Source organism: Argiope bruennichi, chromosome X1 (genome assembly GCF_947563725.1).
Source record: "Argiope bruennichi chromosome X1, qqArgBrue1.1, whole genome shotgun sequence".
Taxonomy (NCBI): Eukaryota; Metazoa; Arthropoda; class Arachnida; order Araneae; family Araneidae; genus Argiope; species Argiope bruennichi.
The window spans coordinates 75,595,458-75,617,506 of record NC_079162.1 but is presented as its reverse complement, the minus strand read 5'-3'; the positions used below and the strand labels follow the sequence as shown (position 1 = coordinate 75,617,506).

At 26.5% G+C, this 22,049-nt stretch overlaps 1 protein-coding gene across 1 annotated transcript in view; it reads left to right on the top strand.

Annotated features, from left to right (window-relative positions):
- LOC129958861 (protein Hook homolog 3-like) overlaps positions 1-21,556 on the top strand; it is a gene marked incomplete in the record, with an annotated part of 41,962 nt that extends 20,406 nt beyond the window's left edge. The window contains 12 exon segments of the mRNA XM_056071581.1: positions 87-129; positions 1,471-1,556; positions 1,855-2,019; positions 3,081-3,150; positions 3,716-3,791; positions 3,905-4,045; positions 4,437-4,636; positions 4,847-4,947; positions 6,660-6,764; positions 8,044-8,115; positions 15,148-15,278; positions 20,066-21,556. Of these exon segments, the coding sequence (XP_055927556.1) occupies positions 87-129; positions 1,471-1,556; positions 1,855-2,019; positions 3,081-3,150; positions 3,716-3,791; positions 3,905-4,045; positions 4,437-4,636; positions 4,847-4,947; positions 6,660-6,764; positions 8,044-8,115; positions 15,148-15,278; positions 20,066-20,078 (1,203 nt within the window).
- Positions 21,557-22,049: the final 493 nt, after the last annotated feature.

Genomic DNA, 22,049 nt, shown 5'->3' with positions numbered 1-22,049 from the left:
TTTTTTATCTGGGATAATCATTTCCAATTTATATATTTTGTTCAATTTATTATATAAATAAAATAATGATCTCCATTGATTTTTAGAATGTGTATGAAGCTACAATAGAATCATACAAAAAGAAATTAGGTAAGTTTTTGTATTAATTTTCCATATATAATCACATAATCTTTTAAGCATTTTTATTCAAATTTTTTTAAATTGGAACAGCTATATTTTCATATCAAATAATGAAAAGTCTAAAACCTATTAGATTTTAAAGAAATAATTTACCAATATCATTTTTATATGGCAAAATATACGTAACACTGATGTGTATACTGATATAACACTATTTTGATTTGCAGTCGTAATTTTTTTATTATCATTATTTTGGGATATCTGTAAGAAGTTAGCTTTATTGAAACTTTACTTTTTTTTATTAAAGCAGTTTCTATTATTCTCAAAAAATAATCACTTGATTATATTCTGGTACTTAGCAATATAAGCTATTAGCTAGTCATAAAGAATCAAACAAAATTTTCAGTAATTTATGAATCTATTTCTTTATATGTATCTGTAAATCCTTTAAATGTGAATTCTCTGAAAATTCTAATGTTTGGAGCTGTAAAACAGTTCTCAATGAATATCAAGAAGCTTCAAACTTTATTTAAATTCTATTTTCCAGTACCCCTTGCTTCATTAAATGAACATTTTAAATTCTAGTTTTCTGTTGAATAGTTATTATCTAAAAGAATTGCCTTCTCATCATTTCATTTCAACTATAAATGATTGGTAGAATCAATAATTTCTAAATGGAAGATTGCAGTTGAAGCACTAGTAACTGGGGATAGAAATTTTTTATATTTTATATTTCAATTATTAACTAGAAAAACAACTTTAAAAAAAATTGGTCTTGTTTAAAATCAAAACTAAAACTAATTTAATTGGATTGATGTTTTTTTTTATGAATAAATTCTGAAACTTTTTATTTATGTGTAAAATTATAATTGCTCTTTTTGCCTTGCATCTTTATTTATATTTTATTATTTGATAGCCAAATCATATGATGGTACAAAATACTGTTCATTTGAAATTATAAATCTTTTTAAAGTTTTAATTCCAAAGATTTGTTTATTGGATACAAATGACTTATGAGAAGCTTGGAATATGCCAAAAAAATTAACCTATTTTGTGGTTAGCCTGCGTTTAAAAATTTTTACTGAATCTGGAAACAAATGTTTGAAATTCACTAATCTGTCAGCATTTTGAAACTATATCAACTGAAACTATACTGTAATTTTTAATGTCAAATAATTAAAATGTCAATTTTCCATCACTTCTATTATACCAATAATTGATGCAATTTGACTTGCACTGTAGATAGATTCGTAAAAAGCAATATTTTTTTTAACTTGGCTTCATTAAGCAGTTTTTCAAAATATGCCATTTTCTTTGTGAGTGTCCTGATATGATGTGGTTCTATTTCAGAGGATATGAGCGATCTAAAGCGGCAAGTAAAAATGTTGGAAGGAAAAAACACACAATACATGCAGCAGTGCATGGAATTGGAAGAAGTAAGTTCTTAAGGTTTTAAGGATTGTTGTTAAAGAATATTGCATATTCTTTAACATTTGCATAAAATGCATGTTGACTTCTTTAAGTAAAATATTTTTTTTAATCTGTAGGTTTATTGTAATGTATCAATTGTATGTTTGTGCAGTTCAAGATTTAGCGAAATTGAAGTATTTTTGTAAGATCTTAAGTACTTCAAAAATGTCTAATTAAGTTGTAATGTTTATGATAAAACATTAGATTTCAAAATGTTGCTTGTTTTCTTTCTCCTCATCATATTATGCTTTGTTTTACTTTTAGGAACTAAAAAAGTCTGTCATGATGAAATCCCAAGTAGATATGTACAAAAAGCAAGTTCAAGAAATGCAATCCAGGTTATCAGAAGAAACGAAGCGTGCTGATAAAGCTGAATTTGAACACAAACGAGCTCTTGAAAAATTGACTTCCGTTCAACAAGAAAGAGAAGTATGTAAAGTTAGCCTCAATTTCCTTTTATAATGCCTTTTGTAAAATGCAGACGCATTTTAAAATAAAGTTTTTGTGGAGATCATTGTAGCTGAATAAGTTTTAATAAGTTCTCCGCCTTATGAAATTGATGTTTTAATATGTTTCTGTTGGTGGAAAATAAAGCATTAACAAAGCTTTTTGAATATTTTAATAAAACTTCATTGGTATCTAGATACTTCGAGTCAAATATATATTAATATATTGATTACTAATTTTGCAGATATATTATAATGCTTAAGGAGAAGGCAATTAAAATAGAAGATAATCAGATAATTGTTACTTGTTAATTCTGTGGTGAAAAAAAATATATCAAAACGAAATAAATGGAAGTTCAGAAAACGTGAATGGTTTTTTCTAATTTACATTGAGAATATTTTGAAAAAAGGTTCAACAAAATAAAAGGAATTTACGCAAACCGATTATGGGAAGCTGCACTGAGTAAGGTTACGAAAAGTTGCACGGAAAAAATTTAAAGTAAAAACTTCAGATAAACTTTACTTCTTGAATATTAGTAGACTTAATATATGAAATTGCCATCAGAAAATTTTTTTAACTGTCTGCATCGCTTTGATTTTAAAAAAGATTCATTGATTGCTTAATGAATATTTTTTTCAATTTTAAAGAGATAATATTTATTATGTGGCTGTAGTAGAGATGATTCTTGAAAAAAATTTCTCTCTTGTAGTATTAATTGGAAATTAAAATTTTATATTCCTGTTTAAATTTTCAAGATATGTTGATCGATGAGATCTAAGATGTCATTTAAAAAATTTAAGGCATGGTATATAAAAAATCAAACATATCAGTTTGAAAAAAATATCTGCATTTGCATTGTTTCATGGGTAAAAAAAAAAAATAGTGAAGGAATTTCTGTATGTTGTCAATTTACCAATTAATTCTATTAGAAAATCTTTATCACTATGAGTAAATAACTTTTTTCTGGTGGACATACTCTTTGTATGTATTAAAACATTTATTTGTATGTTATAATTTCTGATTTATATTATTTTATGTTTCAGAGGCTGGTTATAGAGTGTAATTCATTAAAAGAAAGTTTAGAAGAATTGCGCTGCATGCAGTTACAGAAAGGTATGCTTTTTCGCCTTTCAATTTACAATTCTATTGATTTTATTAGGCACAAAAGTTGACCAATGATGTCATTTGTTGATTATAAATTTTCTGTTTTATATACTTAATTAAAGTTACATAAATGTAAATAATTTTCCTAATGTGCATTTTAAGTATTTCTTATCTGTATATATTTGAACTTGTAATATAAATAAGATTTAAAATTACAACTTAATAGTGATGGACTTATAATGCAATGTTTTTTAATAACTGGTTTTGTTTTTCATTGTTTGGTATTGTTAGCACATTGTTGAACCTACAATATTTATCCACCAAATATTATTTGTGGGCTAATTTTTTGTAAGTACGTGAAAATACAGTTTTGATTAACTGCACTTCTATAAAATGAACAGATTTTAATGATTAATTGAAAGAGTTACTGTTGTACATTATTACAAAAATCTTAGTTACCCGAATTCATGCAGTACATTATTGCAAAAACAGTTTTTGTTAATGGTGTTTTATTCAAAGTGTGTTGGAAATTTCAGGCATCCTTTCCTGTGATTAATTTTCTGTTCCTTTCTAGAAAGCAATGATGGCAGTGGTAATGAGACATCTATTGGAGATTCTGAACTCTTGGATGCTGTACCACCTGAGATTCGGTTAGCTGAACAATTTGTCATTATCATAAAAATGTTTATATTTATAAATTCAGATTTATTAGTACCTTAGAACCAATCATTAGAAAAGTTTTATTATTATTTATTCATTTTAGTGAAAAACTTATCCGTCTTCAGCATGAAAATAAAATGCTAAAAATAAACGAAGGAGCTACGATCGATAAACAGCTTGCTTTAACTCAGAGTATGTTGGATGATGCAAAATCAAGAATTAATGAACTTGAAACAGATAATAGGTAAGTTTGTATTTCTATAATCTATTTTTCATAGATAGCTAACAATTAACAATATATATTTTTTTCTATATAACAAACATAGATAAGTCATGTGGTGAATACTAATACTGTTTTCGCTTTCATTTTGTGCATTAATATATTATCTTGTATTCATAAAAAGTGTGTACAAACTTTTTTTTTTTTTACAATTCTGTTGTGCAGTAAGGGTTTTATTTTTAATATTTTGTAAATACTGTTAATTCACTTTTCTATCGGTTTTCAACATTTTAAGAATTATATTTGTGTTTAAATATTTATACTAGTGTTGTAGTTTTAATTTTTGAAATTCTCATTTTATGAAAACAATTTTTACTAGTTAGTCACTCTGGAATTCTGTATGTTTGATATGTAGGTTGGCAAATCGCCGAATAATGGAATTAGAAGGTCAGATTGAGGATTTGCATTCTAATCAATCAGCAGCAAGTGCCCAAGAAGATTTAGAATTGAAACAGAAATTGAATTCTGCTATAAAGAGGCAGAAAGAAGCTGATGCTGAAATTCAAAGTTGTAGTGTTACCATTGAGTCCTTAGAGAGTCAGATCGAAGCTTCAGGTTTGTTTTGTTTTCAAAATTTTAGTTTTGAACTCTAAGTCTATTTTACTTATTTAAAACGTATTTTAAAGTTATAGTATATTTTTATAAGTTAATGGAGCATAAAAAACACAATTTTTTATATGTAATAAAATTTTAAAAAATCATGCTTACAAAAATTTAATCTGAAAATTCTGGATTATTTGTATTAATACAAATTTTCTTATTCAGTTGCTAGAAATCAGCAACTACAAGAAAGTTTGAATCGGAAGGATGAAGAAATGCGGGCAATGGAGGAGAGGTACCGACGTTATTTGGAAAAGGCCAAAAATGTATGTTTTTGAAAACAGTTTCTGTTGATTTGATATTTAGTCATGAAGTATTGGGATTTTATTTTTTTGTGTGTGAAATTCGAAAAATTTCATTAAAAAGATTTCTTTGTGAAGGATTTTAAGCAGTGTCACTTCTGTGTATTGTGTAATCGAGTTTAAAATTTGCTAAGTGGTGATGGTACTGGCAAGGTTACTTGTCAATATATTTATACAGATATAGTATATATCTGGTATTTTCAGGTTTAATACCATTCTTTAAAGATTTCGAGTCCCGGATAATTTTTGACGAAGTAAAAATTAAAAGTTTGGTCTAGGGCCGTACCTACCACCCTTGGCCCCGAAGGAGAAAATAATATATATATATATTTTCCGTTGAGAAATTGAACTATGCTAACTATAGTTTAAAAAAATTTCTAGCTTTGAAATTATTTATGCCATTATAAATCAATTTTATTAAATAAAAAATTATACCTGTGTAAGCATCAATCCTATTCAAAATTAGATAACATAAAATGTTTTGGAATATCATAAATATATTTGGCTTAACAAGTTTAAACAAAAAATTTAAAAAAAGTAGCACAGATCAGCTAGCCATTTTTTATTCATCCGATTAAAACTTATAAAGCTACTCTAATTATTAATAAAATGGTTTGACAAAACTTAGGGAAAAAGTGGTTACGGTTGGGAGAAACAGTAATGAATAACAGCCAAACCTCTAGTTTACAACTTTTGTTTTATAATCAATTAAAATTTTCAAAATATGAATGTTTTCTCAAATTAGAGGCATTTTGAGAAATTAAATCCAGATGGAATAGTTTTTTAGTTTTGATTATCTCAGCTTTTTATCAGTGATACTGTTAATGTTTAAAGATTTATTTAAGCAAAAATAATTTTACTTGAATAAAATTCCTAAATTTCATTTTGCTCATATATTTCATTGAATGTTCTTGAAAACTGTTTCTAAATTTTATTTCTTAAAGGTATTCATGAACATTGACTTTAGAATTGAAACATCTTAATTTTTCTTCTCCTATTCTAATAAGTAGTTTATAGTAAAATTTGAAACAAACTAAATAATTTTATAAATTGAGGTATTTTTACAGGAAATTTTATATTTATGAATTAATTCATTTTACCTATTTCTTTGTTAAATTATTACAATTTAATTTAAAAATCACTAAAATTATTGCTTTCATGTATCTTTTTTTCCTTTTCAATCTGGAAAAATCGACCACATATTATAGGTTTATAATAGATGTTTATCTATTATCTAGTAAGAAATTTTTATTTATGCATACATAATTTATACACACTTTTAAATGTGATTTTTGGATATTCTTTTGAAATATCTTGTAGAATTTCCAAAGTAAAAGTGCAAGACTTGTGTGATTTAATATTACCTAATTAAATATTGTTGTGAAAATTGCTTAAAAAGTGCAGTATTATTTCTAAAAAAGCTTAATAATCAATAATTTTAATCAGTATATAATGTATATGATTAAAATGAATGGGTAACACAAAGTTAAAATATTGATTCAAGATTTTACTTATAATGATCTATCTGTGACAGCATTTACTCCTGTTTATATTTTTCACCATTATCGAACAGGAATGATTCTGTTGTAATACATACTTTTAACTTAGACTGTGTCATATGCTTGCAGCAAGTTATTTTAGAATCAGAATTTTTATCTAATTTTTTTATCATTCAGGTCATCAAGACTTTAGATCCTAAAAAGAATCCTTATTCTCACTTGGATATTGTATCTTTAAAGACACAGCTGTTGGAAAAAGAAAAAATAATTTCAAATTTGGAGGTATGTTTTAAATTTATTTAAATCCTTTCAAGCAACTAGTGTTATTAGTGGTTATCGTAATTTATTTGGAAAGGGAAATTTTATAAGATATTCATTATATATAAATAAGGATAATGTATGATAAGTCATTTAAATTTTTTTCTGTAAGAAATTTAAGTATTTTCTATTCATTACTACTGAACTGATTTCTTTGATAATATGGGACTGAATTTCCCAAGTTTTACATTAGGAGAATATTTAAAACTCTACTTTATACCTGCATGAACTTCACATTCAATTTCATAAAACATTATGTTTAAATTGCTTTAGTCAGTAATAGATTTTACTACTGTGGAAGAAATGTAGGTATCCTTAATGTAGAAATTTGCGGGAATTTGGCAAAATCTCTAGAATTTAAACGTGAAAGAAAATAAAACATGCCCATACCTAATTCGTTTATTAAGAAAATTAACAAATTTATTTCAGCAATTATGGAATATTTTTATTTTTACATATCCTTTTTTTTAATTATTTTTTTTTTATTTCATAGGTGATTGGGGTCAGTGAATTGTTAAAATTAGCATTTATCAGTCAATTATTAAAATTAATTTATGGGAATTATGTCTATGTAGTTTCCATGGGGTTATTTATTGTTAATATTAAAACAAATAACTTTCATTGTCTTAAATTTTTTATGTATTTTCTTAAAGAACTTGGTTTCTGTCTTATTATTTAAATGTAAGCTTGCTTGTATTGTTGAGTATCTTTTTGCAGTTTTTTGGATATATGGTTCATTTTAAGTAATTATATAAGTAATATTTTTAAATGAATATTCAATTGCATTTTAAAAAGGTAATATGTATTTGAGTTTGATTTAAGTCTTTCAAGATAATTACGTGTTGTGAAAATTATTTTCAGAAAATAGTGAATAATCGATTTTGGAAATTTATTATTCAACTCATTTAGCTTTCTTTTTCTATCAGTAGGGCTTTCCTGGTATTTTTGCAAAATTTTTCTTTGAATTATTGCTATTGGCATTCATATTTCATAAGGATTAGTTTCTCTATTACTCACCTCTCATGTAATTGCTGTTTTTCTAGCGTTTTTTGTTTGTTTGCGTTACCTTATTGTAAATAGTATATTCTACATAGCTGTTTGTAACATAAGCGTTATATATGATCAGAATTATACTTATTTGTGCAGAGCTTTGCTTTATTTAGGATGATTATCTTCTACACATTTGTCCAGTCTATTTGTTTTTCCTGAAAAATATTCTTAATTTGACCGATTTTTTTTATAGAAAGAGGCTGACAGGACTCGGGCCCTTCAAGATATGGAAGACAAAATTATCACAACTGCATTTTATAATTTAGTGAGTATAGTTTGCTTGATCAGTGTTGTGATATGCATAATGTGTATATTTACAGTGAACTTGGCATATTTTATTGTATCATGTTCATGAAAAAATTATTATGGCTTTGTTTCTTAATTATTTAATGAAAATAATTTTTGGCTTTCATTTTTCCTTTTTTTATGGAAATAAATGTTTTTATTGAAAGTACCTCGCCGCTTTATGCATTAATAGAAATAAATATTAGTAATTATTTTCCAACACTTAATGTGTGCTTAGAAACATTTTTGTTCAATTACTTTAAATCTAAATTCATTCAACAATATATTTAATTCGGTGTGTATATATAAATTTAAAGATCGTATTTGTTATGCAAACTAAAATTTGGTTAATATTTCCATTTTCACCTCTGAATGTAAAAGTAGAAATATGTGTGTAGTATACGTGTAGTAATTAGAACAGAAACTAAATTATTCAATTAAGAAAAATTAGATGTTATGAATCATAATATTGTGCTGAGCGTTGAAAGTTTTTTTTTTTTTCCGAATTTTTCTCCTTTATAAAATCACATAATTTGTTATAATCGCATTTAAAGGTAGTTTCCTTATCGGTTAAATATTTTTTTGATTATAATTTGTAAACATCATTTATAATTTAAACAAAGGCATATAATTTTCAAAACATTCATGTGTTTGTGATTGTGTTCATCTATTTTTTTAACAAATCTGTTTTCTATTTTCTGTTTCTAAAAAAAAAAGAAAAAGAAGAAGAAGAAAAAAAATCCCATTATTATTATCAATCACAATTTATCTTTCTTTGGAGAAATTGTTTTAGCTTTGCAATTAAGGCGAATTTCTCCGTTTCTAATTGTTTATTAAAGTTTCACTTTTGCATGAAAGGTTTTACAAGACATTTTTCGTGTATTTAGATTTGAGTAATGGTTTATTTGTTCAAAATTTTTATTGCTGTTTTCAGCTTACACATATTTTATGTTTCAGAAGTTTAGTGTTTAGTTCTCCAACTGAATTTCATTTTTGCTTTCATTATATATTTTTAACGTACGTTTCTTTAGGTTCTTGGAGGGGATATTTCGGCAGTTTCATTTCATTTCATTTTTTTTTTTTTTTTTTTTTTGCAGTCAGAAGAATTTGTGAAAATTATTAAATAATCTAATCTTATAAAACCTTTATGAGGAACATCATTTGTGAATCTAATCCTCATTTTTTCTTTTTAAGTTTAGTGGGACTTGGAATTCCATTTTTGATTGCACTCTAAAGATTCTTTTAGATAAATATCTTTAAAGTCTTTGTAGTTTTTAGTTAAATGTTTGTTGGATTTTGAATTACTTATTGTAAATTATTAGATATTGTCCTCGGGTATGTTTAATTATCAACAATACAATGCAGCAACATTTAATTCGGACTTCTCAATCTCATTGCCTACAATACATTCAATACTACGAATTAAGCAAAATAATATTGACTACTCATTTAATTTCTCTTATTGGGAGATTTCATTAACTTTTAAGGATAATCAAGATATAGCGTACATTTATAAACTGAATTTAACAAATGTGAATATCCCTAAACGATTTAGTAAGCTTATAAAGTTCTTGATGGTAGCAACTTATATATATACTTAAAATAGTTTGATTACAGCTGTTGTCTTGAGAATTTACTCATTTTCCAACCAGAAATAGCACAGTCCTCTCCGGTTTCGTTTTATTTTTCGTGTGTTCGCTCTTTCACTCATTCTGAAATATTGTTCAAGCGAATCTTAGTCTTAGAAGTGAAACTGCTGATTTTTTTGGGATTCTACGGCCTTTTATTTTTAGAAAGCAAACGCATAAAAATGACATATTTTCTGAAATTTCAGAATTGCATAAGAAGTGTAGAGTTCAATATTGTAATTTGAGTTTTTGATGCAATTTAAAGCTATAAAAGAAAAGTGAAAATCATGTTACAATTTATTTAATTAAATAGCTTTAATGATGATTGAAAATAATAATTTTTAAGAATAAATTCTATAAAGTAGATTATAAAAACACTTTGTGTTCTGAAAATATTTTTTTTCTATTTTTTGGTCTTTGATAATTTATTTTTTCTAAATATTACGAAAAATATTTAGTTCAAGGTTACAAATACATTATCAAGTAATATCTTGTGTATGGTATAACTGATAATTAGGTTCTAAAAATGTTAAAATAGTGTATCGCCATCAAGAATACATAAGTGTTGAAATTTTCAAAACTAGCACTGCAGGATGAGTGTGTGGAAAATTATTACAAAATTCAATATTTATAATTGTGAAATAAGTTAAATGAAAATGTACAAATATAATGGAAATGAATCTCTTGTAATAATTTGAATCTTCTTTTTAAAATCGTAACCATATTGTTTATTTTTCTTAGATGCTTTAATAATTTTTTTTCAACTAATCATATTTGTCTGCTGTATTTATTAAAAAATTTTAATGAGTATATTTTGCCCTTTTCATACTTGAGTTTTCCATTTTCAATCTTGGCTTCTAGGGAAACTTGTTCCCTGGATATGCTTCCCTTTAGTTGTTTTCCATAATATCTTTTGCTTCTTGAGTTTTTGTTCGTTTATTTACTTTTAATTCTATTGCAAAATACGTTTCATTTAATTTCACTGATTTATTTTCATGTATTTTTGAAATGCTTTTTTTTAATGAAAAAAAGTATCACCTTGAACTCAAAAATATTGCAAACGGTCATTATTTAAGAAATGAGATCTCGCAAATATTTGTTCATCAGTATTAATTTCTTACAGTTTTCTACTTGAAAGAATTAAAAAATTTTAATAAACGTTTCTAGTCAGCTATAGTCGAAATTGATGCTTATTTAGTTTGATTTGCTTTCAAGCAATCTCTTGTAAACAAAAATTCATTTTTCAAGGTTTTTTTTTTGTTCGGGAAGTAGTTTTATCTGTGCTTATGTATTTCTTATGTAAATGCTTTGTTATCTGTTTAAAATAATTTTGAAATGGTTATTATAAAAAGAAAAAAATATATAGGAATTTCATTGTTCACACTGAAAATATTAATTCTGTTATTTTGGTTCTCTTGTTATATTTGACTCACTAAAACAGGCATTTAAAGAGGATAATTATTACTATAATCTATTTAAAATGCACTAAATTGTTTTATAATTGTTATTTAATTCTTCTTTCTATCGCTATCTTTAAAAATTGATTTAAAAGAAACTTATTTTAATTTTATTTCAAATCACCAATTTTCTGTTGTTGTCACGAATTTTACATTTAAACAGGGTAGCGACAGTTCAGGGATATCAGGGGAAAGTCAGGGAAATTCGTAAAAATATCTAAAAATCAAGAGATTGCCGATGAGAACATTTCACACCAAGCATGAGCGGAATTAAAGATTTCGAGCTATAATTTCTCTACATCCGAAGCCTAGTTTTGCCAAAGCTATGCAATCATAGCAACCAACAGCAACCTGAGACAGCCTTCTTTCAAACATAAAGTGACTTTTTGAAATTCATTACGATAAGAGCGATAACCTGATGAATGTGACTAACTATAACCTTAATGAAATTTTAAGAAAGATCTATTTTTACTTTACAAAAAACAGAGAGGGTTAATAATTTTGGTTTGACTTGCTCTTGCAACCTGGCAATTTTTGCTATATCATTGTTAAAACTGATAATGGCCACAGTAATACTAAGAGAAAATTTTCGATTAATAGTGATCGACTATGGGAGACTGCTAATACAAACATTGATTGCAAGAGGAATTGTTTATGACACAGTCAAGCAAATGGGGGAGTAAGTAATTTTGATATGTCAGAACAATTAATTTTAACTGCGAGGAATTCACGAGCCAAATATGAAGAGAAGAAACGCAAGGAAGCAAAAGAATTAAGTCATATCATTGACTCTCCGACCTGCCCAAAGGCACCCGGATAATAAATACTAAATGACCGGACTACCGCAACAGCAACACAGACGAGAATTGTGTTTGAGTCCTAAGGGCCATCACCGGCCATGATACAACCCTTCCCTAAGGAAGTATGTCCCGTCATCGATGGGAGGAGCCAGACCAGCCTCCAGCGTGGCGAGGAGATCCAACTACCATGCCGGAAGCATCTCATCCTCATTTCGAGATGCCTCCGGGGGGATAAGCAAGCCAGCAAAAGAAGTAAGAATTAAAGAAAAGGAAAGCAAAGTATCAGTTTAAAGAATTAAAAAAAAAAAAAAGAAATTCTTGATGCAGCTCAAAAAGATAGTTTGAGTTGAGAAAGAAATTGCAGGCTTCAAATTTTGCAAACGAATCTTTTATGGCTTTTGAATTCATTTAAAGCTGGATTGGTTGTTTTTTATTAGCATTTTAATCGTCAATTTTTCAATTTTGAAATTAATAATCATTATTTATAATTTATTGTATTTTAAGTGGAATAGGCAAGCAATTGTTATTTGTTAATGAAGTTATTATGTGTAAGTCAGTATCTTATGTCTAGCATTATTTGTGATAATAAATAGAATTTTAAATTTATATTCTTTTATAAAAGCATAATCAAAAACAATTAATTAAAACAAACTTTTAATCAAAAACAATTAATTTCTTATAATTTGTTAGAGAAAAAAATTAGGTTTGAAGTAATATTTTGGCAGTTTCTCTTATTTAGACCTTTGATAAAATATATATTATTAGGTACGTATAATTACACTCTTTTTATATTTATACTGCTACATGTTATTCTGGTACATATGTTAAAAGCTCTAATTAGTTAGTGAACTGTTGTAAAATTTTGAGCAAAAATCATATTAATTTTTACTATTAACATAATATCTTACATTAAAGTAATTTAAATGTAAAGTTTAAAAGTAGTAAAAAGTAATGTTATTTGGAATTTTTGTGTAGAAATGCAATATATTATTTTAGCGTATTTTAAAATGCTTAATCCATTTTTAAAAAAAAATAAATTTCTCATTAAAATTTATATTAAATAATTTGTAAAATTGATTTTAGTAATGCATATTGGGCAAACACTGTGGGTCTGAGCAGGGAGAAAATCAGGGCACTAATATAATTAATAGCTGCAAGTCAAGAAAATGAGGCAAATATAGTCAGGGAAATTTTGTAGCCAGCCATCCTTTTAAATATTTGAAAGTAATTGCAGAATTTTAGCGTGATTTTTGAATTGGCTCCTTATGATTTTTCAATTATTTTTTTCTTAATCTAACTTCAATAATAGATTTAAATGATTTTTGGATCATATATATCTTCATAATATCAATATTTCAAGCATTTCTAATAATTAATTTAAATATTCATTTGGAAAGGATATCTTTTAAAATTATATTTTCCTTTGTTGCGGTAGAAGTTGTATTTCAGAATTTTTCTCTTCATTTTTCTTCTTTATATTGGGAAGTCATTTAATTGCATGTTGTAAATTACTATAAAAAACAGGCTGTATTTGTAACTTTTTTTATGTAATTAAGTGGTGCTATCTGATATAGGTATAATGAAAAAATTGTCTTTAGAAATTATTTTATTGTTTTTAAAAACTTAGTGTAGCACTAAGCTCAAATCCAAACTTTCACTACTGCTTAAAACTGTTAAATGTATAACTTTTAAACTTAAAATGTATGTCAAAACTTACGAATTTATTCGTGCATTGAAATAGTATTGCAGTTGTCAATATTGGCTTCCTTATAATAGTTGCCGTATTTTGCATTGCTACATATTTGTTATTAAAGTAAGTTTTTCCATTTATAGTTTGATCTTGTTTAAAAAAATGCATATTGTACTGTTTCTTCGCATATGCATAATAGTCAAAGGTGGGAAGACCCTTCGGAATTTTTTTATTCATTCGAGTATTTCAATGAACAAATTTTGTAATTTACAATAGCTGTATGTCATTTTTTTTTTTTTTTTATCATTTCGTGCATTACAAATTGTTGCGTATGCCATTATCTCTGGTCTAATAATATATCTAGATTTTCAGTGTTTATATTAAATTAAATTTCTTTAATCCTTGGGTTTCACTTGGATATCCTTGCTTCCCATTTTCATTTGATCTTTACTCATCATGTGCTACTACCATTTATTGAAATACTTTTATATTAGTTTTTTTCTTTAATTTTATTTCTAATGAATAGGCATGTGTTAAAGAACTAAAAGGAAGAAAAAAAAAGCATTCAAAATGTGTCAGAACCTTTAGCTTAGCACAAAAATTAATGCACAAGCGTCATTAATTGTAAAACAAACATAATTTACTGTTTTTGTCATTGTAGATTGGAACGTTGGAGAAACACTCATATGGAATGTCTGAATGTTTGTTAGTTGTGTTTCTATGAATTCCCGATTTCTGTATTTTCCTTTTCTAACAACTTTATCCTTTAAATATTTAATTGTAATTGAAAAACAAGGACAAAATAACGTTAATATCAAATCCCAATTTTCATTATCTTAACCTAGTTCTGTTTATATCAATTGTCTGTTGGTTATAATATCAGGATTTTGTTTATTTTCATTATTTTTAATCGATTTGTATCGGATAAGAGTTTTAATTTCTGCTGCTTTTGATTTTCTCCTTATTTAAATTTCTTGTGAATATTTCTTGATTTTCATTCTGTTTTGTCTTTATAATTTTTAAATAAATAAAGGTCCATAGTGTAGCATTAAAAAGTCATTGACATTTTCCTAATATTGATGTAACTATATATATATATATATATATTTCTTGGTGATTAATTTTTCTTCAGACTTAAATGTCATTGATTTTTTTTTTTAAATCTACCCAATCTTTGAAATTAAAGTGTGTGTGTGTGTGTGTGTGTGTGTGTGTGTGTGTGTGTGTGTGTGTGTGTGTGTGTGTGTGCGTGCGTGCGTGCGTGCGTGCGCGCGCATGTCCTTATATTTGTGATTTGCAGTAACTGATATGTGCTGTCTGAAATATATGAAATTTATTAAGAAATTATTTTTCCTAACATTGATGATTTTTAATAAGATGACTAATAACGAGTTTAGTTTATGTGACTTATAAAGTGAAAATTATAAATATTTTTAGGGAGCACAGTTACAAAAACGAGTAGCAGAAGAAAGACTTGCACAAGCTGGCATCAGTCAGACATTTCTGTCCAGGCAAAGACAAGCTACTACTCGCCGAGCTAATTTGAATACGTCTGGCATTGCATCAAGGTATGTATACTAATTAGAAATAACTAGCAACATGTTGTCCAAAAATATTTGGATCACCTTAAATATGTTTATAATGAGTGAAGTATAATAATATATATATATATATATTAATGAACTTCGTCTATACTTTCAGTTAGTATCTTCTTTAGCATGTTTTTTTATAAAGTTTCTTGTCATTTGAAAATTGTTTTTTGTGTGCAAAATACAAGTTTTATTGTTTCATAATTTTATTCTGGTTTGAGAATTAAAAAAAAAAAAAAACTAATACTTTTACACATAAATTATTTTTAAAATCATGTATGAAATTAGTATTTTTTCTTCTAGTATCATGTTATTTTAGGAAAATAAGTATTAATTTATCTCCAGAACAAATATATTTCAAGGTGATAGGCTCATTTCGTTGGCAATTTTTGATCAACCTACTATGAACTCAATGCGGTGAGTGTGGAAGATGTTAAGTTTGCAGATTTTCAAACATTTGATTGAAATGTCGTTTATTTAACCTATAATTTGCAATAGTTTTGGCAATATAACCGACAAATGAATAAGATATCGCATTCTGCCTATAATTTTAAGGCAGTCGACTGTGAACTGAATGTGATGAATGTCGAAGACTATCCACAGATTTTCAGACATTTGATTCAAATGTCGTTCATCAAACTTTTAATTTTCACTACTTTTGCCAATATAACCGACAAGGTGACATAAGACATCCCGCCTTTTGCCAAAAAATTTTGATCGGTCGACTAAGAATTCAATGCGATGGATGTCGACGACGTTAAGTCCAAATTCTCAGTCATCCGATTTAAATTTTATATTGTTCATTCAGCATATACTTTATATTATATTTAGCAGAATATTCAGTAAGCTGGGAAGTGAATAAGACGTCACAATTTTCACAACTTTTCTTTCGGCAAAGATTTTATCATAGATTATGGGAAAAAATTATTTTCATCGAGCACTTCGATTACCTGCCTGTGGAATTATTAGAGAAATTGAAACTTTTATATTATTCATGAATAGGACGATAGAGTTGTTTTCCATAATTCATTATTCAAATTCAAATTCTAAAGTTAATTGTTGTTTTATTCATCTAATTGTTACTTCCTCGATAATGAATTGGTTAATTTATTTTATTCATTTCACTATGAGAATTGTCTGTCTAAAATCTAGTTCATGTTTAAAGTAAATTTAATCAAACACTGTTTTTTTGACACCGTTGGGCATATGCATGCTAAAAAGAGTTACTTTACTGTGGTGAAATTATGTGGCTTCATTATAAATGTCCGGAGTAAGTAAATTGTACAATTGCAAATTAAGTTTATTTAACAGTAAAATATTTTATCTTTTGCAACCTAATTTATCAGGCTACAATTATTACACTAAAGAAGTATTATGGACTACAACTGACGACAAAAAAAAAAAAAAAATGTGTTATGGTAGCTTTTTAGCTATACTATAACAGTTTAACCCAAGTATGTACTAAATTTGTTAAATAAATTACTACCTAAATTATTCAAACTCTGCATTCAATATTATGACTATGTGATCGGAGAACGTATCATTTTCATTATTTTTTTTCCCTTTCAATTACTATTCACGGCAAAAACTATATAATTTTTGATATTTCTAAATTTTTTAGACTTTGTATAAAGATGCCTTGTTTAAAAGGATGATTAAAATAGTTATTCACAGAATATTCATATATAACACATTAATCCCTTGACATACGAATTTATTTAACTTCCTAATTAGGTAGCAGCTCTTTGGGATAATTATTGTTATTTTAATCCCTAAAATAATATAAGGGCATTTGACGTAATGATGCGTTTTCAAGCGATTTTTGCATTTTAAATTACTTGATACTTTTCCTTAATTGCAGATTTTAAGTTGAAAATTTAGTAATTCCATTGTATACGAAGGGGTTAAAGGAAAACCAATGCATGCAATTGAGAGGATAAAACTCACTTTTTGGGAGGGATATTAGCTTGCAATAACTTCGAATTAAAAAAGTACTTAACTATAAGAATACATGCCTAAAAGTGAAGATAGGGAGATTCATATTCAAGATCTAATTGTTTTTTAGTTAAACGAATTGTTTTTTTAAGCCTGAATATATATTGAGAAATAAATACATGGGGTATCTAATGTTTAAGCAGTCCATTTTTCATATCTTACATAAAATAGGCAGTTTATACATATATTTACAAATTATTTTCCTCGGGCTTCTTAAAAAACATCAGTGTATCTTTTGCGTATTCTATATCATTCGTATCTAAACTATAGTAAATTTTTGTTGAGCGCGCGCACTTATTCTCCTCGGATTCGAAACACTTCTGAATTCCCGCTTGTTGTTGCAATCCTTATTTAACAAATATTTTAGGTAGGGGACTATGCTGAAAAATCGATATTTTGCGAAAACATCGAATATTTTTTATTTTATTATTCATTTCTAAAAAAGTTTCTTTTATAAAACTTTTTGTTTCAACATTCATTTTATATAGCTTCTGATATAAAATAATTAGAGCATGACACGCATGGCGCAATCTGTGTTTTTATCTATATGCTACAATTTAGAATGCAATATAACCATATTTTTTTCTAAAATTAATTCCATTCGCAAGTCACACTCGTCATTTAGACGAAAGGGTTAAAAAAAACTAATGCATGCAACTGATGGGATAAAACTCATTTTTTGGGAGTAATATTAGCTACAATAATGTCTAATTAAAAAGTGCTTAAATATAAGAACACGTGCCTGATAAGTGAAGATCAATTTAAATTTCAATTTTAATTTCACAAAACTATCAATGTTTTGTAGAAATTAAAATTGTAATGGTTGAAAAAATGTGGTCAGGAAACAAAAATACAAAATAATAAAATATAATAAAACCTACAAAACCCTATCACCCCTTCGTTCGTTATAAGATCAAATGGGATAATGTTCGAATCTAATAATTAATATCGAATAATCTTTCTTCTCCATCAAGGGAATGATACTAACATTTCTTGTAAAAGAAGTTTTTTTTTTCTTCTTCTTTTTTTCTTTTTTATCTTGTGATAGCAGGGAATCGTAGGTTTTTGAGCATCTAACTAAAGAAAATTGGATAGCACTGATTTGCAAGCAAATTGGAGAACAAATTCTAATTTTTAAATAAATCTTGAGAAAAAAATATTTTGAAATTTAAACTGAAGTTGATTTTAATTAGAATACTTTCTAATACTATATCCTTGCAAATCAAAATAAATAAAAATTTCCTTGTGTGACATAACACACACACACACACACACACAAAAAAAATATATTCTTCGGGCTCCAAGGCAGTTTTCTACTTTGCCTTTTTTCAATTTTTAATAATTTTTGAATTTTAGAAAATATCTGAATATCACTACTTTTGAATTTCTTTTTATTAATCTGATTTTTTTTCTCTTCTTTTCATTGACGTTTCCATTTATGTTTATTTAATCCAACATTTTGTTTGACTCCTTTCATTTTTTTATTCCTTTTGTTTTTAAGTAAGAGGAAAAGTGTTGTGAGCAAGTCTCTAATTATAATAAATAAATAAATAAAAAATCGCCACCAGCTTAGCACCGTAATACAGAGTTTGAGGTAGGTTTCAAGTCCCTAAGAGACCGCTTCCAGTGCCTGTGCGGAAAACCATAAATGGACAAGAGAAATGGATGAAACATTTTCAAAATTGTTTAATTATATTTAAAATTTGATTATTTTTGGTCAGTCAACGACCACCAAAAAGAAGAGATCGAGATTGATTGGTGGATATTTCTGGGAGCGGCCATTCTAATAGTATCAAATTAGTGACATCCTAGGTTTAGCAGTTTTAGCCGCAGAATTTTTCGAACATTCTATGTTTAAAATTTTCGTGTGTCAGAAATATTTTATTGCATATGATTATTAAGGTCAGGGAATGGACTATAAAAATTGCCTTTTTTTATGTTTTTTACTGCAATGCATTTGATTCAAGCTACAAAAATAAAAGTCTTTGTGTCTTTTAGTACATTTTTCCAATTGAAATTATTTATCTATTAGAATTATCCAAAAGATTTGGAAATAAGAAATTGGGCCGCGATTAGAGTAGGCATTCTGAATAAGATATTTTGAACCTTTTTCGGCAGTCGTTGTAAATTTGTTTAACGTGTCTATTGAATATTTGATATATCTTCATTACTGATGCGAAAACTGCGTGGGTTTTAATTTATCAGTAAAGTTTGTGTAAATCTGCATAAATGAATGTAGGAAAGGCAGAGAAAATAAGAATTTTAGTTTTGAATTCACTTTTTAATTTGTTAAAGTTAAAAAATTATATAAATAAAAATTGCTTGATCAAAAAAAAACTATCCCTATTTCAGAAGAAAAATAATGTCTGCAGACAAAAGACAATAAATAAATAATGCTGTTATTTATTCAAATTATATTGGAAAAAAAAGGGGAAAGTAGTAGTGATGCTAATAGGAATTTCAATGTTGTGCAGTATGTATATGGTTAATATTAATTGAGTTCCAAAAGTGTGCAATTCTTACTTCATAAGTTGGAGATAATTTCTTTTATTTCTAATTATAGTTGTTTTCGTTTTTTTTTTTAAAGAAATAAGAATTTTAAATTATTAATATTAATAAAATATGAATCATAAAAATGCAAATAAACGTATCTTGTGTGTATCAGTTAATTAAATTTCCAAATGCTTTATTTTCTAATAATGTTTATACACTTATATTCTAATGATGCTCTATCTTTTCTTCTGATTAAAAAAATATTTTTTTTATTATAGGTTTGAACATTAAATTTGGCATTTGCAGAAGTCTTCTCGAAATACATATATGTATTTTGTTGTGGAATGAGAATGTTCCTGTGAAACATTGATCGTATAATTTATATTGTTGGACTTTCGTATTGTAAATAACGAACTGCGAAGCAAATGATTTTTTTATTAAAATGTCCATAATTCAAGAATTTTTTACTTCTATTGTAAATATGTCATTTTACATAAGAATTTTCCAAATGACAATTGTTGTGAGAAATTTCTCTTCATCTGTTATTGGGGATGTAGATATAATATAAAACGGTGATTTAAATTCTCACTAATATATTTTTATCTGTGTAATTTTAATTCACTAACTGTTGAATTTTTTAAAATTTTAATTTATATTATTTAATCATTGATTGATTAAACATATTTAAATTAATGTAATTTGTTTCTCTTCTTGTATTGTCTTTTGCTACATAAAAAAACATCTCTTACATGTAATTACTTAACATCATATCTTATTAAAATTGGAATGTGCAATTTTTCTAATTCTCCAAATCTTTCTTATTTATACTAATTAATATCTATATTAATATGGTATTTTGTAGTTAAATGCGACGTTGGTGACTTTTGACAATTGTTAGATTTCCTGTTTGAACAACATTTTGACTAATGAATTATTATTGATGACTTGCAACAGGAACTTTAAATTTTTAAAAATATAATTGGAAAATGAAATTTTCTTCCAAATAATTGAAATCTAAAATTGCTACAGTTTTTTATGAAGTCAGTGGTGGTCAAAACCCATGTATTGTTTTACATACTAATTTCAGGTTTTTGAATATTTGTGTATAGGGAATCATTTTTTTGGTTTCACTCATAAATGAAACGACATTACCATCTGCGGATGTTAATTAAGTTCAAGAACTAATAATTTTATGAAGACCTTATCGAATGATTACTTAATTTTAAATAATATGTAGAACTGCACTGCCATTGTCTTGCCTTGTCACAAATCTTGTAGTGTGTAAGATGAATTATACATAGGCTTTTCTTTAAATATATTTAGAACTAATATCTGATTTTTTTTTATTTATTTACTGTTGTTGGTATGTTTTTTATTGTATATTTTCATTCTTGGGAGAAATGTCGCCATGGCAAAACTTTTACCTCTATTTAATTAAAATAAAATACTCTTTTAAGAGAGTTCTGAATTCATTGATATTCCTTTAATTTAGTACCTTTATTGTTTAATTTATAGGACTTTGTATTTATTTGCATTGTTTTCCTCGTGCTTTGTACCAACATCGAATTATTTTAATATTCAATATAGTTAGAATTATTCTGATTTTTCAAGTTCGTGTTGTTAAGCGAGAGTGGTCATTGTATGCATGAGAGCCGAAAAGTGGCAAACTGTGATCTCCTGTATTGGCATTTATGGGCAGCCTTATTTAAAGTTGAATTTTGTAATAAAATCTTGTTTTAAAGAATAAAGTATTTTTATAAATGTTTCAACATATTTAGAGTTGTTTCGTGGTCATTTGAAAACCAATTTCACTTGATCTTCTGTTATCGATCCTTTTACTTCAGTTTTGTTTTGAGATCATCTTCAGACTTCCTGGGAAAATGTGATATATATATATACAAAACTATGCCTGTGAAAATCAAAATTATTATTAATATCTTATTATTGTTTTAATTTGTACTAAATGAATTCTGTTGCACTATTTATTTGGGAAGTTGTGATACATTTGATTATTTTATTTTGATTAATAAAATACTTATCAATAAGAAAATTTTGTAATGTTATCTGAAATTTTATTTAGTATCTAATATCCAGTAATTAATAATTTTTCATGTTTTATTATCTGCTTTGTTGTTAATGGTGTCTTGTCAGGGTTCGAATTTTATGAATAGGTTTTAGCAAATTATGCTTTAGATACCCATTTTGTATTTCCACATTTCCCCTTGGCTGGGTTGTTGAAATGACATATTGTTAAATTTGAAT